The 21,503-nt window shown below is 36.4% G+C and overlaps 1 protein-coding gene across 6 annotated transcripts in view; it reads left to right on the forward strand.

Moving 5' to 3' along the window:
- SPIRE1 (spire type actin nucleation factor 1) overlaps positions 1-21,503 on the forward strand; it is a 209,775-nt gene that overhangs the window by 144,620 nt on the left and 43,652 nt on the right. For all 6 annotated transcript variants that reach the window (XM_047827151.1, XM_047827152.1, XM_047827156.1 and 3 more), the window contains exons 7-8: positions 13,911-13,997; positions 15,128-15,257. In XM_047827151.1, coding sequence (XP_047683107.1) covers positions 13,911-13,997; positions 15,128-15,257 — 217 coding nt within the window. The remainder of the gene's footprint in view (positions 1-13,910; positions 13,998-15,127; positions 15,258-21,503) is intronic.

The following is a 21,503-nucleotide window of genomic DNA, read 5'->3' on the forward strand; positions in this document are numbered from 1 at the left end:
TTTACCCAAGCCTCTATTAATAGACCTTTAGATTGTTTCCAGTTTTCATTGTTTTAATTAGTACTATGATGAATATCCTCAAACATCTCATCTAATTATCTCCTTGGTTTAAATTTCTGTTGGTGAGATGGATAGATCAAGGATTGTGCACATTTAAAATTTTAATACATTTTGCCAAACTTACACCAGTTTACACTTTTACAAACAATGCAAGATAATTTTTGTTGCTAATATTGGACAATGCTGTCTTTTTCAAAAATTTCTACTTATTTGAACCATATCCTCTCTGAGTGGGAGTACTCAACATTAATCTCAGGTGATTTTCAAAATCTCTTATCCTGAAGGAATTATTTAGAAATTCATATTATTGATTAAAATAAGTAAATGTTGATACTGCTTAATAAATTATTAACATTTCTATTTGATCTATAACTAATGTCTTACCTGTCACCCACAATATAACTAAATCAATCTATTTTTATCAGAGAAAAATAATTGTGCTACATAGTAGTTAAACTTGTCTGATACTAAGAATTACATAGGGTAGATTCCTCTTGTAGATGCTGATTTCACAGGTTTCAGCTGGGTTATAATATGTTTTAAGACATATAACATTGGGTAAGGCTCAAGATCATGTATTTGGGAAATAATGGGATGTAATAGACATAACTGTGCATCCAGGTTTGGAAGGTATTATTCTTTTGTGGTAAATGAAAGGCTTTTAAAGAGTCTGGTTGTTTGTTTTTGGTTTTTTTTCTCCTCTCTTTCACTCACTCATTCATTCATTTAAGGTATTTAAAGTGGATATATAGCTCAGTGGCATTTAGTACATCCACAGTTTTGTGCATCCTCCACCTCTGTCTCATTCGAAAATAATTTCATCACCTCAGAGGAAACCCTGTACCCATGAAGCAGTCACTCCTAATCTCCCCTGCCCTGATTCTGGATATTTCATATATTCTGGATATTTCTGGATATTTCATATAAATGGAATCAAATAATATGTGACCTTTTGTGTCTGGTTTCTTTCATTTAGAATAATGCTTTCTAGGTTCATCCACATTGTAGCATGTAAGAGTACTTTATTCTTTTTTATGGTAGAATAACATTCCATTGTGTGCATATACCATATTTTGTTTATCCATTCATCATGTGATGGACATTTGGGTTCTTTCTACCTTTTCACTATTGTGAATAGTGCTGCTGTGATCAGTCATGTACAAGTTTTGTTTGAATACTTGTTTTCAGTCCTTTTGGGTAAATGCTTAAGAGTGAAATGGCTGGATCATGATAATTCTAAGCTTAACTTACTGTGGAACCACCAAACTGATTTCTGTACCACTTGCACCATTTTATGTTCCCACCAGCAGTGTATGAGAGTTTCAGTTTCTCCACATTCTTGCCAACATTTGTTACTGTCCATTTTTGTTTTTAATTATGCCTACCATAGTAAGTATGAGGTGAAATCTCACTGTGATTTTGATTTGCATTTCCCTAATGACTAATGATGTTTTATGTTTTCATGTGCTTGTGGGCCTTTTGTATATCTTCTTTGGAGAAAAGTCAATGCAGATCCTGTGCCTAATTTTTAATTGTGTTGTTTGTATTTTTATTGTTGAATGATAAAAATTCTTTATATACTCTGGATACTAGACTCTTGACAGACATGATTTTCAAATATTTTCTCCCATTCTGTAGTTTGTCTTTTTACTCTCTTAATAGTGTATTTTGAAGCAGAAAAGGTTTTAATTTTGCCAAAATTCAATTTATCTATTCTTTCTCTCCTATTGCTCAGGCTTTTGGTGTCATTTCTAAAAATATATTGTCAAATCTAAGGCTATAAAGATTTACCCCTGTTTTCTTCTAAGACTTTTATACTTTTAGCTCTTATATGTAGGTCTTCAGTCTATTTTAAGTTAATTTTTTGCATATAGTGTGAAGTAAAGGTCAGACATCATTCTTTGCATTTTGATACCCATTTGTCTTAGCATCATTTGTTGAGACTTTTCTTACCTCCATTTAATGGTCTTGGGACTTTTGTCATAAATCAGTTGAATGTATGAGTTTATTTCTGAACTCTGAATTCTGTTTCATTGATGTATGATGACTGTCCTATGTTTATCCCACACTGTGGGATGATTACAATACATATAGTTAATTATTATAGCTCTGTGATAAGCTTGGAAATCTGAAAGTGAGTCCTTCAACTTTGTTTTTCTTTTTCAAGATTGTTTTGGTAATTCAGAATTCTTTGAGATTCCATGTGAATTTTAAAATAGGCTTTTCTATTTCTGCAAAAAAATACATTGAGAATTTGATAGAGATTATATCGAATCTCTAGATCACTTTTGGTTATATTGTCATCTTAACAATATTAAGTCTTCCAATCCATAAACATGGGATGTCTTTCCATTTATTTAGGTCTTCTTTTATTTCTTTCAGCAGTGTTTAATGGTTTTCAGGATATAAGCCTTACACCTCATTGGTTAAATTTGTTCCTAAAAATTTTATTGTTTTCAATGTCATTGTGAATGGGATTGTTTTCTTAATTTTTTCTGGATCATTCATTGCTAATGTATATGCATTATACATACATATACATATTATATGTACATACACAACTGATTTTTATATGTTTCTCTTATATTCTGCAATTTTGCCAAGTTTATTAACACTAATAATTTTTCGATGGATTTTTTAGGATATTTTATTTTATATACATGATCATGTAATCTGTGAAGAGAGATACTTTCACTTGTTCCTTACCCCTCTGGATGCCTTTTAATTATCCTGGCTAGAAACATCAGTTGTTGAATGGAATTAGCAAAAGCAGGCATCCATATCTTCTTTCTGATGTTAAGGGGAAGGCATTCAGTTTTTCGTCATTGAGTATAATATTAGCTATGGATTTTCACAAATGACTTAAAAACATTTTTTTTAATGTTTACTTAAAATTTTTTTTTTAAATGTTATGAGAGACAGAGGCAGAGCATGAGTGGGAGGGGCAGAGAGAGAGAGATGGGGAGACACAGAATCTGAAACAGGCTACAGGCTTTGAGCTGTCACCACAGAGCCTGATACAGGGCTCGAAATCTGGAACAGCAAGATCATAACCTGAGCTAAAGTCAGACACTCAGCCACCTGAGCCACCCAGGCTCCCCTTCACAAATGACTGAGGAAGTTTCCTTCCATTCCAAGTTTGTTGAGTATTTTTATCATGTGTTGTTGGTATTAGGCTAAATCATTTTTCTGTATTAATTAAGACAATCATGTGGGTTCTTTTGATTCATTCCATTAACATGGGTGGTGTATTACCTGGTGTATTTTTATGCATTGAACCATCCTTGCATTTATGGGACAAATCCCAGTTGGCCATGATGTACAATACTTTTAGTATGCTGCTAGAGTCAGCTTACTATTTGGTTGGGAGTTTTGCATCCGTATTCAGAAGGGATTTAATACATAGTATTCTTGTGATGCCCATGTCTGGCTTGGTATCAGGGTAGTGTTGGCCTCAGAATAACTAAGGAAGTGTTACCTCCTTTTCTAATGTTTGGAACAATTTGAGAAGGATTGGGGTTAATTCTTTTTTAAATGTTTGAGTAGACTTCACCAGTGGAGTCTTCTGGTCGTGGGCTCTTCTTTGTTGGAAGATTTTTGATTCCTTACTCAATCTCTTTACCTGTTAGAAGTCTGTTCAGATTTTCTTTCTCTTTCTCTCTTCCTCCCTACCTCACATTCTTCCTTTTTAATCAGTTTTGTTAGTTTGTGTCTTTCTAGATATTTGTCCATCTCATCTAGATTATCTTATTTGTTAATGTAAAATTATCATACTATTCTTTTGTAATGCTTTGTATTTCTGTAACATCTGTAGTAATGTCCTTACTTTGATTTCATTTCTGATATTTGTATGAATCCTGTGTCTTTTTTTATTGGTCAGTCTGTTGATTAATTTTGTTGATCTTTGAATGAATGAAACAACTTTTGGCTTTGTTAATTTTGTCTGTTTTTCTTTCTTGATTTATTTCTTCTCTAATCTTTATCATTTCTTTCCTTATGCAAGCTTGTTTGTTTCTTAGACCCTTAAAATGTAATGTCAGGTTATTGATTTGAATTATTTCTTCTTCCTTCTTTCTTAATATAGGTCTTTACAACTATGAATTTCCCTCTGAGCACTGCATTTCATAAATTTTTGTATATTGTGTTTTCATTTTCATTAATTTCAAGGTATTTTATTATTCTACTGATAATTTCTTCTTTGACTCATAATTTCTCCTGGTTGTTAGCAGTGTGTTTTTTAAATTTCACATATTTGTGAATGTTTTCAGCTTTCCTTCTGCCAGTGGTTTCTTTCATTTCTTTGTGATTAGAAAAGATGCTTTTATAATTTCAGTCTTTTTAAATGTGTTGAGAGTTGTTTTGAGGTCTAACATGGAGAATGTTCTTTGTGCATTTAAGAAAAAGCAGACTGTTGGGTAGAATGTTCTATATTATTAGTTGGTTTGTTTAGTTGGAGATTAGTGTTGTTCAGGTTCTCTCTTTCCTTACTGACCTCTCTAGTTCTACCCATTATTGAAGTCTCCAGCTATTATTATAGAACTATTTCTATTTTTAATTCATATATTTAGGTGCATTTATGTTTATAATATATTTTCTTGATTTATTGGCCCTTTTATCAATATATGATGTCTCTCTTTGTCTTTTGTGACAGTTTTTGTCTGAAAGTCTATTTTGTCTGATATTAATAAAACCACCCAATCTCTCCTTTGATTACTATTTGCATGGAATATCTTTTTTCATGCTTTCACTTTCAACTTATACATGTCTTTGGATCTTATTTGAGTCTTGTAGACAGCACAAAATTAGATCATGTTTTCTATGTCCACTCTGTTGATTTCTTCAGTTGGAGAATTGATTCATTTTATACTGCAGATAATTATTGATAAGGAAGAAATTATTTGTCTTTTGACATTTATTTTCTTTATGTTTTAAATCTCATTTGTCCTATAATTTCTTCATTGCCACCTTTTTTTGTGATTATTTTTTTCCTATATACCATTTTGATTCTCTTCTCATTTTTTTCTGTATTTTTTCTTTTTTTCTTGGTAGTTCCCTAGAGATTGTAATTGATATCTTACCTTTATAGCAATCAAGTTTGAGGTAATACCAGCTTAGTTTTAATAATGTATAAAAACTCTTCTCTTTTATAGCTCATTCCCCCCCTTATGTTGTTATTGTCATAAATTATGTCTAATTTATACATTTTGTGTCTATTTACATAGATTTATGATTGTTGTTTTATATTTGTCTTTAAATTTTTTTTAATGTTTATTTATTTTTGAGAGAGAGAGACACACACAGAGTGTGAGCGGGGCAGGGTCAGAAAGAGAGGGAGACACAGAATCCAAAGCAGGCTCCAAGCTCTGAGCTGTCAGCACAGAGCCCAACACAGGGCTCAAACCCACAAACTGTGAGATCATGACCTGAGCCAAAGTCAGATGCTTAACCAACTGAACCACTCAAGTGCCCCATTTGTTTTATCCATTCATCCATTTATCCATCCATCCTAAGTGTCAGTGGACACTTAGGTTGTTTCCATGTCTTGGTATTATAAACAATGCTGCGGTGAACACAGCGTATAGATACCTTTTCAAGTTAGTGTTTCATTTCCTTCAGATAAATACCCAGAAATGGAATTTCTAGATCATATGATATTTCTATTTTTAATTTTTTTGAGGAACCGCCACACTGTTTTCCATAGTGTCTGCACCAATTTATATTCCCACCAACAGTGCATAAGTGTTCCCTTTTCTCCACATTCTTACCAACAGTTATGTCTTATCTTTTTGATAATAGCCATTCTGACAAATATGAGGTGATAATATAGATTTACCATTTTTTAGTATTATATAAAAAGCTATATTAATTTCCTCAGTGTAAATTCTAGCCATGGAATTATTGGATCAGTGAATATACACATCTTTAAGGCCTTTGGTGAATACTGTCAACTTGTCTAAAACCCTCATAAACCTCTTTGTGATTAGAAATTTGGAGATATATTTGAAATCCTAATGATGAAATTGTAGCTTCTCATGTTTCTGAGGAAAACTATCTTACCCTTTCTTTCAAGTATGTGTGTTAGAGGTGCAGGGAGTATGTGGCGGGCCACATGTTTTATGAAACTCTAGTAATATTATGTAACTGTTAAAACATAAACTGGATTTCTGCTGCTTTAAATAAATATTGATACACAAATATAATTGATTTATAAGAATATTTTGCATTTCCAAAACATTGCTAAAGAGGAGGTTGTAGTGGGTGACAACAGAAACAATTTTTAGTACGATTTAATATAATTTTTTAAGTTTATTTACTGTATTTATTTTGAAAGAGAGGGAATGCAAATGCACATGGTGGGAGGAAGGGCAGAGAGAAGGGGAGACAGAATTCCAAGCAGGCTCCGCACACTGTCAGCACAGAGCCCAGTATGGGGCTCAACCACACAAACGATGAGATCATGACCTGAGCTGAAATCAAGAGTCAGACACCTAACTGGCTGAGCCACCTAGGTGCTGCTAGTCTTTCTTACTGATTTCTAACTGCTCTTTATATATAGGGGGATTTGCATCAGTGTTGAAGATACTTGTTTTTCTTTTTTTTATTTTATTTTAATGTTTATTTTTTTTTAGAGAGAGAGAGACAGAGCACAAGCAAGGGAGTACAAGAGAGGGAGGGAGACACAGAATCTGAAGCAGGCTCCAGGCTGTGAGCTGTCAGCACAGACCCCTGTGTGGGGCTCAAACCCATAAATCACGAGATCATGACCTGAGCTGAGGTCAGATGCTTAACTGACTGAGCCACCCAGGCGCCCCAATACTTTTTTACAATGTTTTTCTTTAATAAAAGGAAATGTTTTTGAAATTTGGTTAGGCAAACATACCTGCTAAAAGGCCAATATCCAAAACATATGAGGAACTCATACAACTCAATAGCAATAAAATAAATAATATAAATAAAAAAATTTTAAGTGCAAATGACTTAAATAAACATTTTTCTGAAGAAGATATATAAATTACTAACAGGTTTATGAAAAGATACTCAAAACCACTAGTCATCGGGGAAATGAAAGTCAAAACCATGGTGATATGTCACTTCATACCTGTTAGGATAGCTGTTATTAAAAAGCAAAACATACCAAGTGTTGGTGAGGATATGGAGAAAAGGGAACTTTGTACACTGGTGGTAGAATGTAAATTGGTAAAGCCATATGGAAAAAAGTATGGCAGTTCCTGAAAGAATTAAAAATAGAACTACCACATGGCACAAAACAGACACTCAGATCAGTGGAACAGAATAGAGAACCCAGAAATGGACCCATAAACATATGGCCAACTAATCTTTGACAAAGCAGGAAAGAATATCCAGTGGAATAAAGACTGTCTCTTCAGCAAGTGGTGCTGGGAAAATTGGACAGCAACATGCAGAAGAATGAAAGTGGACCACTTTCTTACACCATACACAAAAATAAACTCAAATGGACGAAAGACCTAAATGTAAGACAGGAAGCCATCAAAATCTTCGAGTAGAAAGCAGGCAAAAATCTCTTTGACCTTGGCCGCAGCAACTTCTTAACTCAACATGTCTCCAGAGGCAAGGGAAACAAAAGCAAAAATGAACTATTGGGACCTCATCAAAATTAAAAGCTTCTGCACAACGAAGGAAACAGTCAGCAAACCTAAAAGGCAACCGACAGAATGGGAGATGATATTTGCAAATGACATCAGATAAAGGGTTAGTATCCAAAATTTATAAAGAACTTATCAAACTCAACACCCAAAAAACAAATAATCCAGTGAAGAAATGGGCAAAAGACATGAATAGACACTTCTCCAAAGAAGACATCCAGATAGATGGCAACCGACACATGAAAAAATGCTCATCACTCATCATCAGGGAAATACGAATTAAAAACCACAATGAGATACCACCTCATACTAGTCAGAATGGCTACCACTAACAACTCAGGCAACAACAGGTGTTGGCTAGGATGCAGAGAAAGAGAGGATCTCTTTTGCACTGCTGGTGGGAATGCAAACTGGTGCAGCCACTCTAGAAAGCAGTGTGGAGCTTCCTCAAAAAATTAAAAATAGAACTACCCTATGACTCAGCAATTGCACTACTAGGTATTTATCCAAGGGATACAGGTATGCTGTTTCAAAGGGACACATGCATGCCAATGTTTATAGCAGCACTGTCAACAATAGCCAAAGTATGGAAAGAGCCCAAATGTCCATTGATGGATGAACGGATAAAGAAGATGTGGTATATATATACAATGGAGTAGTACTCGGCAATCAAAAAGAATGATATCTTGCCATTTGCAACTACGTGGATGGAGGTAGAGGGTATTATGCCAAGTGAAATTAGTCAGAGAAAGACAAATATCATATCAAAGACATCAGGCTCTGTGCTGACTTCACTCATATAAGGATTTTAAGACACAGAATAGATGAACAAAGGGAAAGGAAGCAAAAGTAATATAAAAACAGGGAGGCGGACAAAACAGACTCTTAAATATAGAGAACAGACAGAGGGTTACTGGAGGGGTTGTGGGAGAGCAGGGATGGGCTAAATGGATAAGGGGCATTAAGGAATCTACTCCTGAAATCATTGTTGCACTATATGCTAACTAACTTGGATGTAAATTAAATAAATAAATAAACAAACAAATATAGTACAAAAAAAATAGAACTACCACATCATCCAGCAATCCCACTTCTGCATATATTTCCAAAGGAAATCAAATCAGGATCTCAAGATATCTGCACTCCCATGTTTATTGCAGCATTATTCATAATAGCCAAGTTATGGAAACAGCCTAAATGTCTGTCAACAGATGAATGGATAGTGTATACATATACAATGGAATAGTAATTCAGTCGCAATACAGAAGGAAATCCTGCCATTTGCAAAAAAATTGATGACCTTGGAGGACATTATGCTAGGTGAAATAACCTGGGCACAGAAAGACGAATACTGTATATGATCTCATTTGTATGGTGAAGCTGAGAGTAGAAGAGTAGGTTGCCAGGGCTCAGTGATGGGGGAACTGGAGAGATGTTGGTTAAATGTTGGTCATAGGTCATATGTTTCAGTCATTAGATGAGTAAGTTTTGGGGACTCAGCACGGTGGCTATCATTACTAATACTCTATTGTGTGCTGAAATATGCTGAGACTACGCATCTTACATGTTCTCATCACACAAAAAACCAGTAACTATGGGAGGTGGTGGATGTGTTAATTAGCTTGGTTGTGGTCATCAGTCACAATGTATACACACATATCAGATAATCACACTGTTTACTTTAGATATGTATAATTTTTACTTGTCCGTTCAACCTCCAAGCTGAGGGGAAAAAGCAGTTTGGTTGGGGGCCCAAAATTAATCCATAAACTATAGATTGGCTTTGTACATTTTTAGTTGGAATCTTACGTCATTGTTAGTGGTTCTGTTTGCTTAAGACAGAAATAGAAAATAATGTTTTTTCAAAGACCAAGTTATTTAAGCTTTTTGTTTGTTGAGGGCTCTGTGAGCTTCGTAATGACAGGTAGTTTTATGTGTTTTTTATGATAATTATCAGTGATGCCTCTGTTTGCCATTCAGTGTATCTGGGTATAAATGATACATTTTTTGAACTCGTAGATTGTGGGTAGGAAGTGAAGAGAAATGGATAGATGTTTCTACTTCATGGTAGCCATTGTTGTTTTCCTTTCCATGTCTTTCTCTGTCTGGTTGAATCTGTGCAAATTGCTTAAGTAAGTATATACTGAGTCCCTATGCAAGGAGCTGGGCAGATGGAGGTTCCAGTATGATTAAGTTCATGTGGGGAGCTTTCAAGTTTTCATTCTAAAAGACTAAAATTTGGGGTGCCTGTGTGGCTAACTTAAACATCCAACTTCAGCTCAGGTCATGATCTCACAGTTTGCAAGTTTGAGCCCTTTGTGGGGCTCTAGGCTGACAGCTTGGAGCCTGGAGCCTGCTTCAGATTCTGTCTCCCTCTCTCTGCCCCTTCCCTGCTCATACTCTGTCTCTCTCAAAGATAAAATAAAAATAAACATTAAAAAAATAAATAAAAGACTAAAAGTGTGAATAGTTCCTTATTTTATATAAATGTACCTGGTAAATGAGAGTAGAAATTCAACTACTCATACTTAATCTTCAAAAACTCGATCTTAAACATTTTTATTCTAATGAGTAGATGCCAGTTTCTAATTTCTTTAAGAAATATTTTTGGGTTTTTTTGTTGTTTTTTTTAAATTTTTTTAAATGTTTTATTTATTTTTGAGAGAGAGAGAGAGAGAGACAGAGCATGAGCGGGGGAGGGTCAGAGAGAGAGGGAGACACAGAATCCGAAGCAGGCTCCAGGCTCTGAGCAGTCAGCACAGAGCCCGACGCGGGGCTCGAACTCACAGACCGCGAGATCATGACCTGAGCCGAAGTCGGACGCTCAACCGACTGAGCCACCGAGGCGCCCCATTAAGAAATATTTTTGTACAGGCACCTGGGTGGCTTAGTCAGTTAAGCATCTGACTTCGGCTCAGGTCATGATCTCACGGTTGTGGGTTCTAGCCGTATAAGGCTCTGTGCTGACAACTCAGACCCCGAAGCCTGCTTCATATTCTGTGTCTCCTTCGCTTTCTGCCCTTCCCCCGCTCTCTGCCCCTCCCCCGCTTGTGCTCTGCCTCTCTCTCTAAAGAATAAAAACAAAATTTTTTTTGTAAAGAGCAAACAGAGTTTTCAAACATGGTCCATCTTACATGAGGCACTGTGCTGAGATGTTTTTAATTTAATCCTCAGGTATAGGGGCGCCTAGGGGGCTCAGTCAGGTAAGTATCCGACTCTTGATTTTAGCTCAGGTCATGATCTCACAGTTTGTGAGTTTGAGCCCCAAGTCGGGCTCTGTGCTGACAGCTCAGAGCCTGGAGCCTGCCCCATATTCTGTGTTTCCCTCTCTCTTTGCCCCTCCCCCACTCTCACTCACTCGTTCGCTCGCTCTCAAAAAGTAACATTAAGCATTTTTTTTAATACAAATAATTTTAAAAATATTTAATCCTCAGGTTTAAACTATACAACCATACCACAGTAATCCACTGTTTTTAGTACATTTGTAGTGATATTGGGAATTGGTGGCTTAGCCATATTGGATATTATCCAGAATATTAAGTTATAGAAGTGTAAAACATCTCAGTTGGCTTTTTTCAGAATGTTTGAGTAAAATGCTTTAATTCTAACAAATAGCTTCAAATAACTCACCTTTTTAAAATGAAGATGTAGAGGGATGCCTGGGTGGCTCAGTTGGTTAAGCATCTAACTTGGACTCAGGTCATGATCTCACACTCCTGGGTTCAAGCCCCACGTTGGGCTCTGTGCTGACAGCTGAGAGCCTGGAGCCTTGCTTCAGATTCTGTCTCTCCCTCTCTCTCTGCCCCTCCCCCACTTGCACTCTGTCTCTCTCTCTCTTAAAAATAAATAAAAATAATTTTAAAAAATTTTAATGAAGATATATAGAAAGAACACCTTTTATTTAGAAGTTCTTTGTTTAAGGCATCGTGGCTCAAAAATGAGATCAAGTTGTAGAAGTGTCTTATTTACTTGTGGCTCTACTATTTGTGTTCATCCAGGAATCATTTATCATTGCAGCTCAGACAACTTGTTTCAGTATGTGTTCTGTATGTGTAGGGGTATAATTTCACTGAGCCAGCTGCAGAATGGTATTAGCACAAAGTTGCTTTTTCTCCTCCTGGTAAGGATTTTCACTGACTCACATCCATAAAGTTCTGCCATCTACCTCATGAGCACTGACACACACTTTGTAATTGGGATCCAGGATACAGTTTCTGACCAGTGAGGAAACTGCACTTTTTTAGGGAATGGAATTCACAACCCTGGCCTTATTTAAACCATTCCCTAAGCCCTGCTGTTGTGATGGAAAATATACATTAAAGTAAAATGGCTAGAAAGATATGTATTACCCTGTTCAGGAGTATAGTTGAAAGTTAATAGGAAAGTCTCATTAGGTTGTTCTGTACAATAAGGATTTAAAAAAATGTCTTATGTAACATGAAATACATAGATGGGGGTTGTGCCACATTAGGCCTCTACCTCTGCTGCTACGGGACATGCCCTCCTTGAACCAAGTACTAGCAGTCTCAAGCTTGACTTGGTTCAAGCAGCTTTTACTCCTAAATCTTTCCATGGGCCATCCTGGCCTCATTCAGGGCTAGGAGGTATGGCCCAGGGAAGGAGAGAGTGGATACTATGTGGGCCACAACAGGCTTGTCATCCTCCCTGAACTCAGGTAGAAGGGTTGCATTTGGGGATCCAACCGTGCTTGGGAGTGGCAGTTCAGGTCCTTTTTTAAACAAATATATTTAACATTATTTTTCAGTGGACACAAAATAACAACAATGACCAAAAAAAAAAAAAAATCACAACTCATAAAATACAGCTGCAGTGAAGAAAAACCAACTAATTAATGACTTGTGAGCAATTAAAATAGTATTTATAAAGTTGGTGAGTACACGAGAAAACTGTCCATGCCTAAAATGTTGTAGTCTTACAAAAAATACTTGAAAAGGTCGGACCAAATTTTACAGTAATTCTAAAATTTAAGTGACATTTCCAGTAACAAGTTGTGAAGCATCAAAATGAAAAAACGAACCACTGATGCAAGAGGAATAATGAAATTACCTTTTTCTTCTCTCGAACAAAATTGATATTATAAAGTTGTTAGAATATTATGGTGTAATCAAACAGTAGGTCTCCAAAGTAGAGGGGGAAAGTGTTATAGAGATTTTTCAAGCAGTGCATTAGTAAAAAGTATGCTAATTTTTTGGATTATTGAGAAGTTTAAGATGTTTCTCATTTTTTAAATTTATAATTTGTTAACATATCTTTTTCATCCATCTTTCATGAGGAGCATGACAGAAAAATGCCTAGCATATTCTATTTTTTTCATATAAGACTGGGAAAAAATATGACAAAATGGTCACAACTGTACCTTTTGGGTGGTCATAATGTGAGTTTAGATCATTTTTTGTGGGTTTATTAAATTGCTTTAAAAAATTATTTTGTAACACATTGACATAAAAAGTGAACATTAGGGGTACCTGGGTGGCTCAGTTGGCTAAGCATCCAGCTTCTGCTCAGGTCAAGATCTAACAGTCCATGAGTTCAAGTCCCACATCAGGCTCTCTGCTGTCAGGGCAGAGCCTCTTCAGACCCCGCCCCCCCCCCCCCCCCCCCCCCGGTTCCTCCCTGGCTTGCACTCACTCGCTCTCTCTCTCTCTCTCAAAAATAAACATTTAAAAAAGAAAAAGGACATTAGAGCAGGAGTCTGAAACAGGTGAGGGCTCTACCAGAACTCTTATACTTACTAATTGTGTGAATGTAGCAGATTCCCTCCTTGATGTGAGTTTTATCTACAGAATGTGAATCAGGTCACCAGTCTCTTTTCTGTTACCTGGGTTTGTACAAGGATGAAAATAAGACGTAAAAGGCTTTATAGTTTATAAAATAGTTAATAACCATAGTATTATTTATTCCATTCACATTTATAATTTTAGAAACTTTTTGTTTGAAGGGATGAATCTGATATACATTTTCCCAAAGTGGTAGAACCAATGATTCATTTTATGAACTTTTATTTTCTTCAATTCTACATAGTTATTTTTGCTCTAGATCACTCAGCCATTTACTCTGTATTTTATTGATTTGAAATGCATCCTTGGTAGAGCCAGAATACGCTTCAGTGATATTATGACATATGTTGAGATAACCACTGTACCCAGAAATTTATAATGATAATCCCATAGTCACATGAATCTTATACTTTATGTCTCCTTTCAGGTGAATGGTGATATTCCCCCTCGGTTAAAAAAAAGTGCTCATGAAATCATCCTGGACTTCATCAGATCAAGACCCCCTTTAAATCCGGTATGTAATCTGAGGCATTCCCCTTGGCTAGAAGAAGGTAGCAACATGCTCTTGTCTAGGATGTGATCTCTGGAACTCAGCTCTCAAAGTAGTTTTTACACCTAACTTTTATTCTCAAAATGGTGAAGCCTAACTGTAAGTTACATTCTTGTCACAGAAAAATACTTAACAATTATGCAGTACAAGGTTGTCTTAGGATATTTTAACTCAAAACGACCTGAGTCATGGTGCAGTTTAGTAGCTACATGTCCCTGAGTAAATTAATCAGCCTCCGTGAGCCCTTATTACAGCCCTTACAGTAGAAAGATGATAATAATAATCTAAGAAGGTTGTGATGACTTACTCAAAATGTTACTTTTAGGGGCACATGGGTGGCTCAGTCGGTTAAGCATCCAGCTCTTCATTTTGGCTCAGTTCATAATCTTAGAGTTCATGAGATCGAGCCCTGAGTTGGGCTCTGCACTGTCAGCACGGAGCCTGCTTGGGATTCTCTCTCCCTCCCTCCCTCTCTGTCCCTCCCCAGCTTGCACTCGTGCATGCCCCCTCCCCCAAAAATAAATAAATGAACATTTAAGAATGTTACTTTTATTTATTTATTTATTTATTTTTAATTTTTTTTTTCAACATTTATTTATTTTTGGGACAGAGAGAGACAGAGCATGAACGGGGGAGGGGCAGAGAGAGAGGGAGACACAGAATTGGAAACAGGCTCCAGGCTCTGAGCCATCAGCCCAGAGCCTGACGCGGGGCTCGAACTCACGGACCGCGAGATCGTGACCTGGCTGAAGTCGGACGCTCAACCAACTGCGCCACCCAGGCGCCCCTAAGAATGTTACTTTTAAAAACAATAATAGTAATAGATGAAGTATAGTTTACATTTCAGTTGATTGCCTATCATGGTAGCATATTGTGAACATAATTATAACTTTAGCAAAACTGACTCCTTAAAATTGATTGAGCACATGTGATAAATTACTGTGAAATCCAATAATTGCCCTATTGCTTAAACTAGTCTTATCAGGCAATGTTTCAATCAGTGAAATACTATCTATACTGTAGGAATGGACTGCATTAAAAATTGTTTAAGAACAACTATTCAAGTCTGTAGCCATTACTTTTTTTCTTCCAAGGTCTCAGCCAGAAAACTGAAACCCACTCCACCACGGCCACGGAGCCTCCATGAAAGAATATTAGAAGAAATCAAAGCAGAAAGAAAGCTGCGGCCTGTCTCCCCAGAGGAAATTAGACGGAGCAGATTAGGTGAGTCAGCTGCTTACTACACGGCTGGTCCAGCCTCATCCACTTGAAGCAATGTCTTTATACAACCAGCCCAGTGAAAAATAGTGGTATAGTGCAAAGTAAAAGTAGTGTTTGTTCCTCTTTCCTTTTCTCTCTCTCTCTCTCTCACACACACACTCACACACCTTCACACTTACTTGAAGTTTATACTTGAAATTCATGGAAGAAGAGATTCTCTCCCCATATGATACTGAACTACATACATGAGGGCATCATAGCTTAGTGGGAGTTGCTGTGCCATTCTGTAGACTGTGTTTTTAGGAGAGTCCCTTTACCTCTCTGAGTGTTGATTTCTTCATTGGCAGAAGGGAGATAAAAATTCCTCTACATTTTCATTATGGCTTTTATGTAAGAATTAAATAGGGTTGTGGTCAAAATACTTCATAAATTATAATACACATACAAAGTTATTATGTTTTAGAAATATAAGTGATACATAGTTTTATTGCACATTACTGTTGTCTTATTATTGGTTTAAAGATACAGTATTATGTAATGCAAGCATCAATTGTTATCTTACATCACTTATTCCCAACGTTCCTTTATATTTACTATATTTAATATTGTTTAATGTGTACTATAAACACACATTAATTTTGATTTATAATAAGACCATATTATAAAATGTTTGTAAACACTTCTGTTCATACAACTTTCCTTCTATTTGTAAGATTAAAGATGCCCAAAGAATTCAGAGAAATTTCCTTTAGGAAAATAGATTATAATGGCCTCTAAACAGGAAAGGAACCACACTCTCCTAGTTTTCTCCTCTGATCGCTTTTTCCTGCCTCTTTCAGACTCTGCTTGGTCCTTCAGATTTCTGTCCTGGGCTCACTTCTCCCTGAGCAACCACACCCTTTTTTCCATGGTTTTTATTCCAGCTATTTCAGCTCCTATCTGCCCACTGATCCCTCTGAGTTCATATCCATTCATCCAGCTGTCTGCTAGCTGGGGCCTGCAGCAGGATGAGTGAAATCATCTGTTTTCTTCTCAAACCTCCTCCATTTCAGTGTGCCCAAGGCAGAACCTCAGCATCATCTCTGACTCCTACTTAACAGCTAAGTCCTATTGATGTTTCTTATTCTGGATCTTTCTAACCTCCCCCTTTTTTAGCCCAACACTATCCTAACTCAGCCCGTCATATTCGAAGATTCTTGTCTAGTTTATCACATCAGCTTTGACTATCCTCTCTGCTTCCAGCCTCGAACTCTTCAGTCACTTAAACTCTTGGCTCTTCTGTTACCTTGTGACCTCCATGCCAGCAGGACCCATTTCTTTCTTGTTCATTGTTGTAGAAGGGCTCCCATAGGTGTTGAAATAATTGAATGTACCTTCCAGTTACAAAGCTACAGAGTGAGTATGGATTGTATCAATTTATTGCTAATTTTTATGGCAGCAAGTATTATCTCTTAAAAATAATGTTTAAAGCATGGTAAGTGACAAATCCATATGAGCATTTGTATAATAATGAACTAAAGCATATAAGCCATGTGTACCAAGAGTCCTGAGAGTCCTCAGATGGGCCTGAGGAGAGTCTGTGAATCCCCTGAAATATAAAAAATGTGCTTAGTTCACAAAGTGTATGTATGTGCATTTTTCTGGACAGAGGGTCCATGGCTTTCCTAAGATTCCTAATGAGTCCACTGCTTCAAAAGAGTAAGAACCACTGTGGAAGAATAAGGAAGTGATATTATATGATGTTAGCTTAAGACTGGAGTTTTTAAAAATTACTATACCTTAGGGGCGCCTGGGTGGCGCAGTTGGTTAAGCGTCCGACTTCAGCCAGGTCATGATCTCGCGGTCCGTGAGTTCGAGCCCCGCATCGGGCTCTGGGCTGATGGCTCGGAGCCTGGAGCCTGTTTCTGATTCTGTGTCTCCCTCTCTCTCTGCCCCTCCCCCGTTCATGCTCTGTCTCTCTCTGTCCCAAAAATAAATAAACGTTGAAAAAAAAAATTTTTTTTAAAATTACTATACCTTGAAAAAGAATAGTGGGGGTAGTAGAAAGATTTCAGCAAAACTGTGAGGCAAAACAAATATATTACCATGATAAAAGTAAGCTTTGTGATTTATAGGAGTACAGAGTAATTAGGCTGAGGGGTTGTAAACTTCAGTGGAAGTGCAATAGAAAAGAGAGGAGCAAGATAGGCATAATGTGCATGAACAATGCATATGATATTTGACATATAGTTACTTCGCTTTTCTAATATTTTTTTGAACCTTTATTTTCTATTAAACAACCATGTCATCTCCTGGGGAACAGAGATGAAAAAGGCATAGTGTTTGCCCACAAATGCTTACAGAAGAATGACTCTGGAGTGTTGTGCATATTCATGTTGCAAGACCATTAACAGCAGCCAATCACAAGGCATTAGTGAGGCCAGAGAGACTAGGGAGACTAGGGAAAGACTAGAAGTCCTCGTAAGTGTCACGGGGACACTCTCATTGCCCGGAAGGGTCATCATAAGCCTTTGTCTACATATATATTCTTCTATTTCATTTTAAACAAATTAGATGCTCAATAACAGAAAACCTACTTTAGAATAAATATCAATTTTATGTTGTGAGAATATCTTATTATTTTTTATTTTAACCTTATGCATTGGGTATTTCATAACAACCAGAATTGAGCTGTTATAGAAAGTGATTATTCGTTTTGTGAGAGTCTCATTTCTATGATTCTGCATTCAAACTGATCTTGAATTTTATTTGAAAGCAAGGGAATTAGGCTTATTTTTTCTGTAGATCTACATTGGTTCTTACTATACAATTTTGCTTTGGGGAGTTTGGTTTGGTAAGGATGGCAGAATGAACTTGAAGAGCAGTTTCCCTAAATATTTTTATAACCTTTCCCCTCCACGTAATTGCAAGCAGAATCCTACTATAGAAATTGGGGAAATGTGTAAATGTTATAGAAGAAACGTTACCCATAATTTCAACAGCCAGAGGCATCCACTGTGAATCTACTTGTGCATTATGAAATGGAGACAAGAAAGTATTCTGCTCTCTTCATTTAACGGTGTATGTGACATGAACATCTTCCCATGTCATTAAATACAACTCCTAAGGACCTTATATCTTGATATATGGCTATATTGTGTTTTATTTACCTATTTCCCTATTGTTTGACAGATTCTCCATTTTTTCCCCCGTCAGGTCTGAAAATACTGTTCTTGTGCATCAGTCTTTGTTCATGTCTGATCATTTTCTTTTTTCTAACATCTCATACTGTATTGAGACTTTGGGTTTTAAATATAAATTGTTCCTTTAAAAGCATCTTTTCCCTGGGGCTCCTGGGTGGCTCAGCCAGTTGAGCATCTAACTTCAGCTTAGGTCATGATCTCACGGTTTGTGGGTTTGAGCCCCGCATCGGGATCTCTGCTGTCAGCACAGAGCCTGCTTCAGATCCTCAGTCTTCCTCTCTCTACCCCTCCCCCACTTGTGCACAATTCTCTCTCTCCCAAAAATAAACAAACATTAAAAAATTTTTTAAACATCTTTTCCCTAAACTTCTTAATTGTTATTATGCTTGATTTCTCTCCTCTTTGTAATACATAGAACTTGGAATAGATCCAAACTTCATCTTCCAAGAAATAATAGCATCCTTTTCTTATGCAATAGTCAGTCTTATTTCAAAAGATAGGTTCCTATACCAGAGAAGAGTAGAATGAGAAGATATTAGGGAAGGGTGATGAGTGCTCTGAGACCATGTTGTATTTTATTTGCTATGCATAATTAGGGAAATCTAGAGTCAATAGTATTTTAATTCAGAAATGCAGGGTTTTTTTAGATAGGTGGGCTTTTTTTTTTATTGAAGTATAATTAACATACAGTGTTATTTTAGTTTCAGGTGTACAATGTAATGATTCAACAATTCTATACATTTCTCAGTGCTCTTCAGGATAAATGTACTCTTAGTCCCCTTCACCTGTTTCACCCATCCCCGCAACTACGTGCCCTCTGGTAACCACCAACATCTTTTTTTTGTTTGTGTCTTTTTCCTTTGTTCATTTGTTTTGTTTCTTAAATTCAGAGTATGAGTGAAACCATAGGGTATTTGTGTTTCTCTGACTTCTTTCACTTAGAATCATATCCTTTTGATTCATCCATGCTGTTGGAAATGGCAAGATTTCATTCTTTTTTATGGTTAAACAATGTTCCATTGTATATACCACATCTTCTTTATCCATTCATCAGTTGATGTACACTTGATCTGCTTCCATATCTTGGCTATTATAAATAATGCTGCAATAAACGTAGAGGTGCCTGTGTCTTTTCAAATTGGTGTTTTCATTTTCTTTGGATAAATACCCAGTAGTGGAATTACTGGATCATACAGTGATTCTATTTCTGGTTTTTTGAGGAACATCCATACTGTTTTCCACAGTAGTTGACATTCCCACCAACACTACACTACACTAGGGTTGCGTTCTCTCCACATCCTTGCCAACACTTGCTGTTTCTTGTGTTTTTGTTTTTAGCCATTCTGACAGGTGTGAGATGATATCTCATCGTGGTTTTGATGTGCATTTCCCTGATGATGAGTGATGTTGAACTTTTTTTCATGTATCTGTTGGCCATGTGGATGTCTTTGCAGAAATATTCATGTCCTCTGCCCATTTTTAATTGCGTTTTTTTTTTTTGGTGTTGAATTACATAAGTTCTTTATATATTTTGGGTATTAACCCTTATCAGTCATATCATTTGCAAATATCTTCTCCCATTCAGTAGGCTGCCTTTTAGTTTTGTTGATGGTTTCCTTCTCTGTGCAAAAGCTTTTTATTTTGAGGTAGTACCAAGAGTTTAATTTTGCTTGTTTCCCTTGCCTGAAGAGGCCTATCAAGAAAAGTGTTTCTACAAGAAATATAGGGTTTTTTAATGGTGAGTAGAAGATTATTCTCCTCAACATAAAATTCCTAACTACTTTTCTCTGAGATAACTAAAATACAGTAAAATGCTTGTTTAAAAATTACATCCTAATTTATATATTAGGATGAAATACTTAAAATATTTCCTCATCATCAACCAATAAGTATGATTGTCAACAAAGAGTTGCATTATTTGCCCCATTGAAGATACACATCTCCTTTGTTGACATAAGTGCTTTTTAAAACCATCTACATATGATTCTGACATCTTACCTAGTTGCATTTGGGATGTCACTCAATGCTTTACCTTCACATCATTTGTAAAAAATACTGTATTGAGATTTTGGATTATAAATATAAATTATTCCTTTATAAACATCTACCAAAAAAAAATTGAGAGATACTTTCTATTAAATTTAGATATTGGAACTCTACAGGCATTCCACTTTGGAAAACACTAACGGGGAGACATTCTTCCCATTATGCCTATAGATCCATCCCCGCTATAGATCTGAGCTGCTGTCCTACCTGACCCTAGGTTATAGAATCGATGATACTGCTAAGAATTTGGGGCCGCAGTGAAAATAGTTAATTCTCACTGTCATGAATACCTAAATCAATCAAGTCTTTGTAGTAAGCTTAAAAAAAAAAGTTGACTGAGGCATAATTTATCTACCATAAAATTCACCTGTATAATGTATACAATTCAGTGGGCTTTAGCATATGTAATACAAAATTTAAGACAAATTATTTCAACAGGAAATAAATAAGTTTATTCTTAAGAAATTGGGGCACCTGGCTGGCTTGGTCAGTGTAATGGCAGCTCTTGATCTCAGAGTCATGAGTTCAAGCCCCACATTGGATGTAGAGATTACTTAAAAATAAAAAATCTTTTTAAAAAATGAAATTATAGGGGCGCCTGGGTGGCGCAGTCGGTTAAGCGTCCGACTTCAGCCAGGTCACGATCTCGCGGTCCGTGAGTTCAAGCCCCGCGTCAGGCTCTGGGCTGATGGCTCAGAGCCTGGAGCCTGTTTCTGATTCTGTGTCTCCCTCTCTCTCTGCCCCTCCCCGTTCATGCTCTGTCTCTCTCTGTCCCAAAAATAAATAAACATTGAAAAAAAAAATTAAAAAAAAATAAATAAATAAAAAATGAAATTATATTTATTGAGCCTTTACTACATGCAAAGCACTGTTTACTATGTGCGAGCACCTTTTTTTGGTAGGGTCATTTAACCTTTCTAACAATCTCATAAGATAACCATTCTTCCCATTTTATAGATTAAGTAACTGAAGCACAGAGAGGTTAAGTAACTTTCCCAGAATCACACTGCTAGCAAGTGGC

Source organism: Prionailurus viverrinus, chromosome D3 (genome assembly GCF_022837055.1).
Source record: "Prionailurus viverrinus isolate Anna chromosome D3, UM_Priviv_1.0, whole genome shotgun sequence".
In the NCBI taxonomy this organism is placed as follows: Eukaryota; Metazoa; Chordata; class Mammalia; order Carnivora; family Felidae; genus Prionailurus; species Prionailurus viverrinus.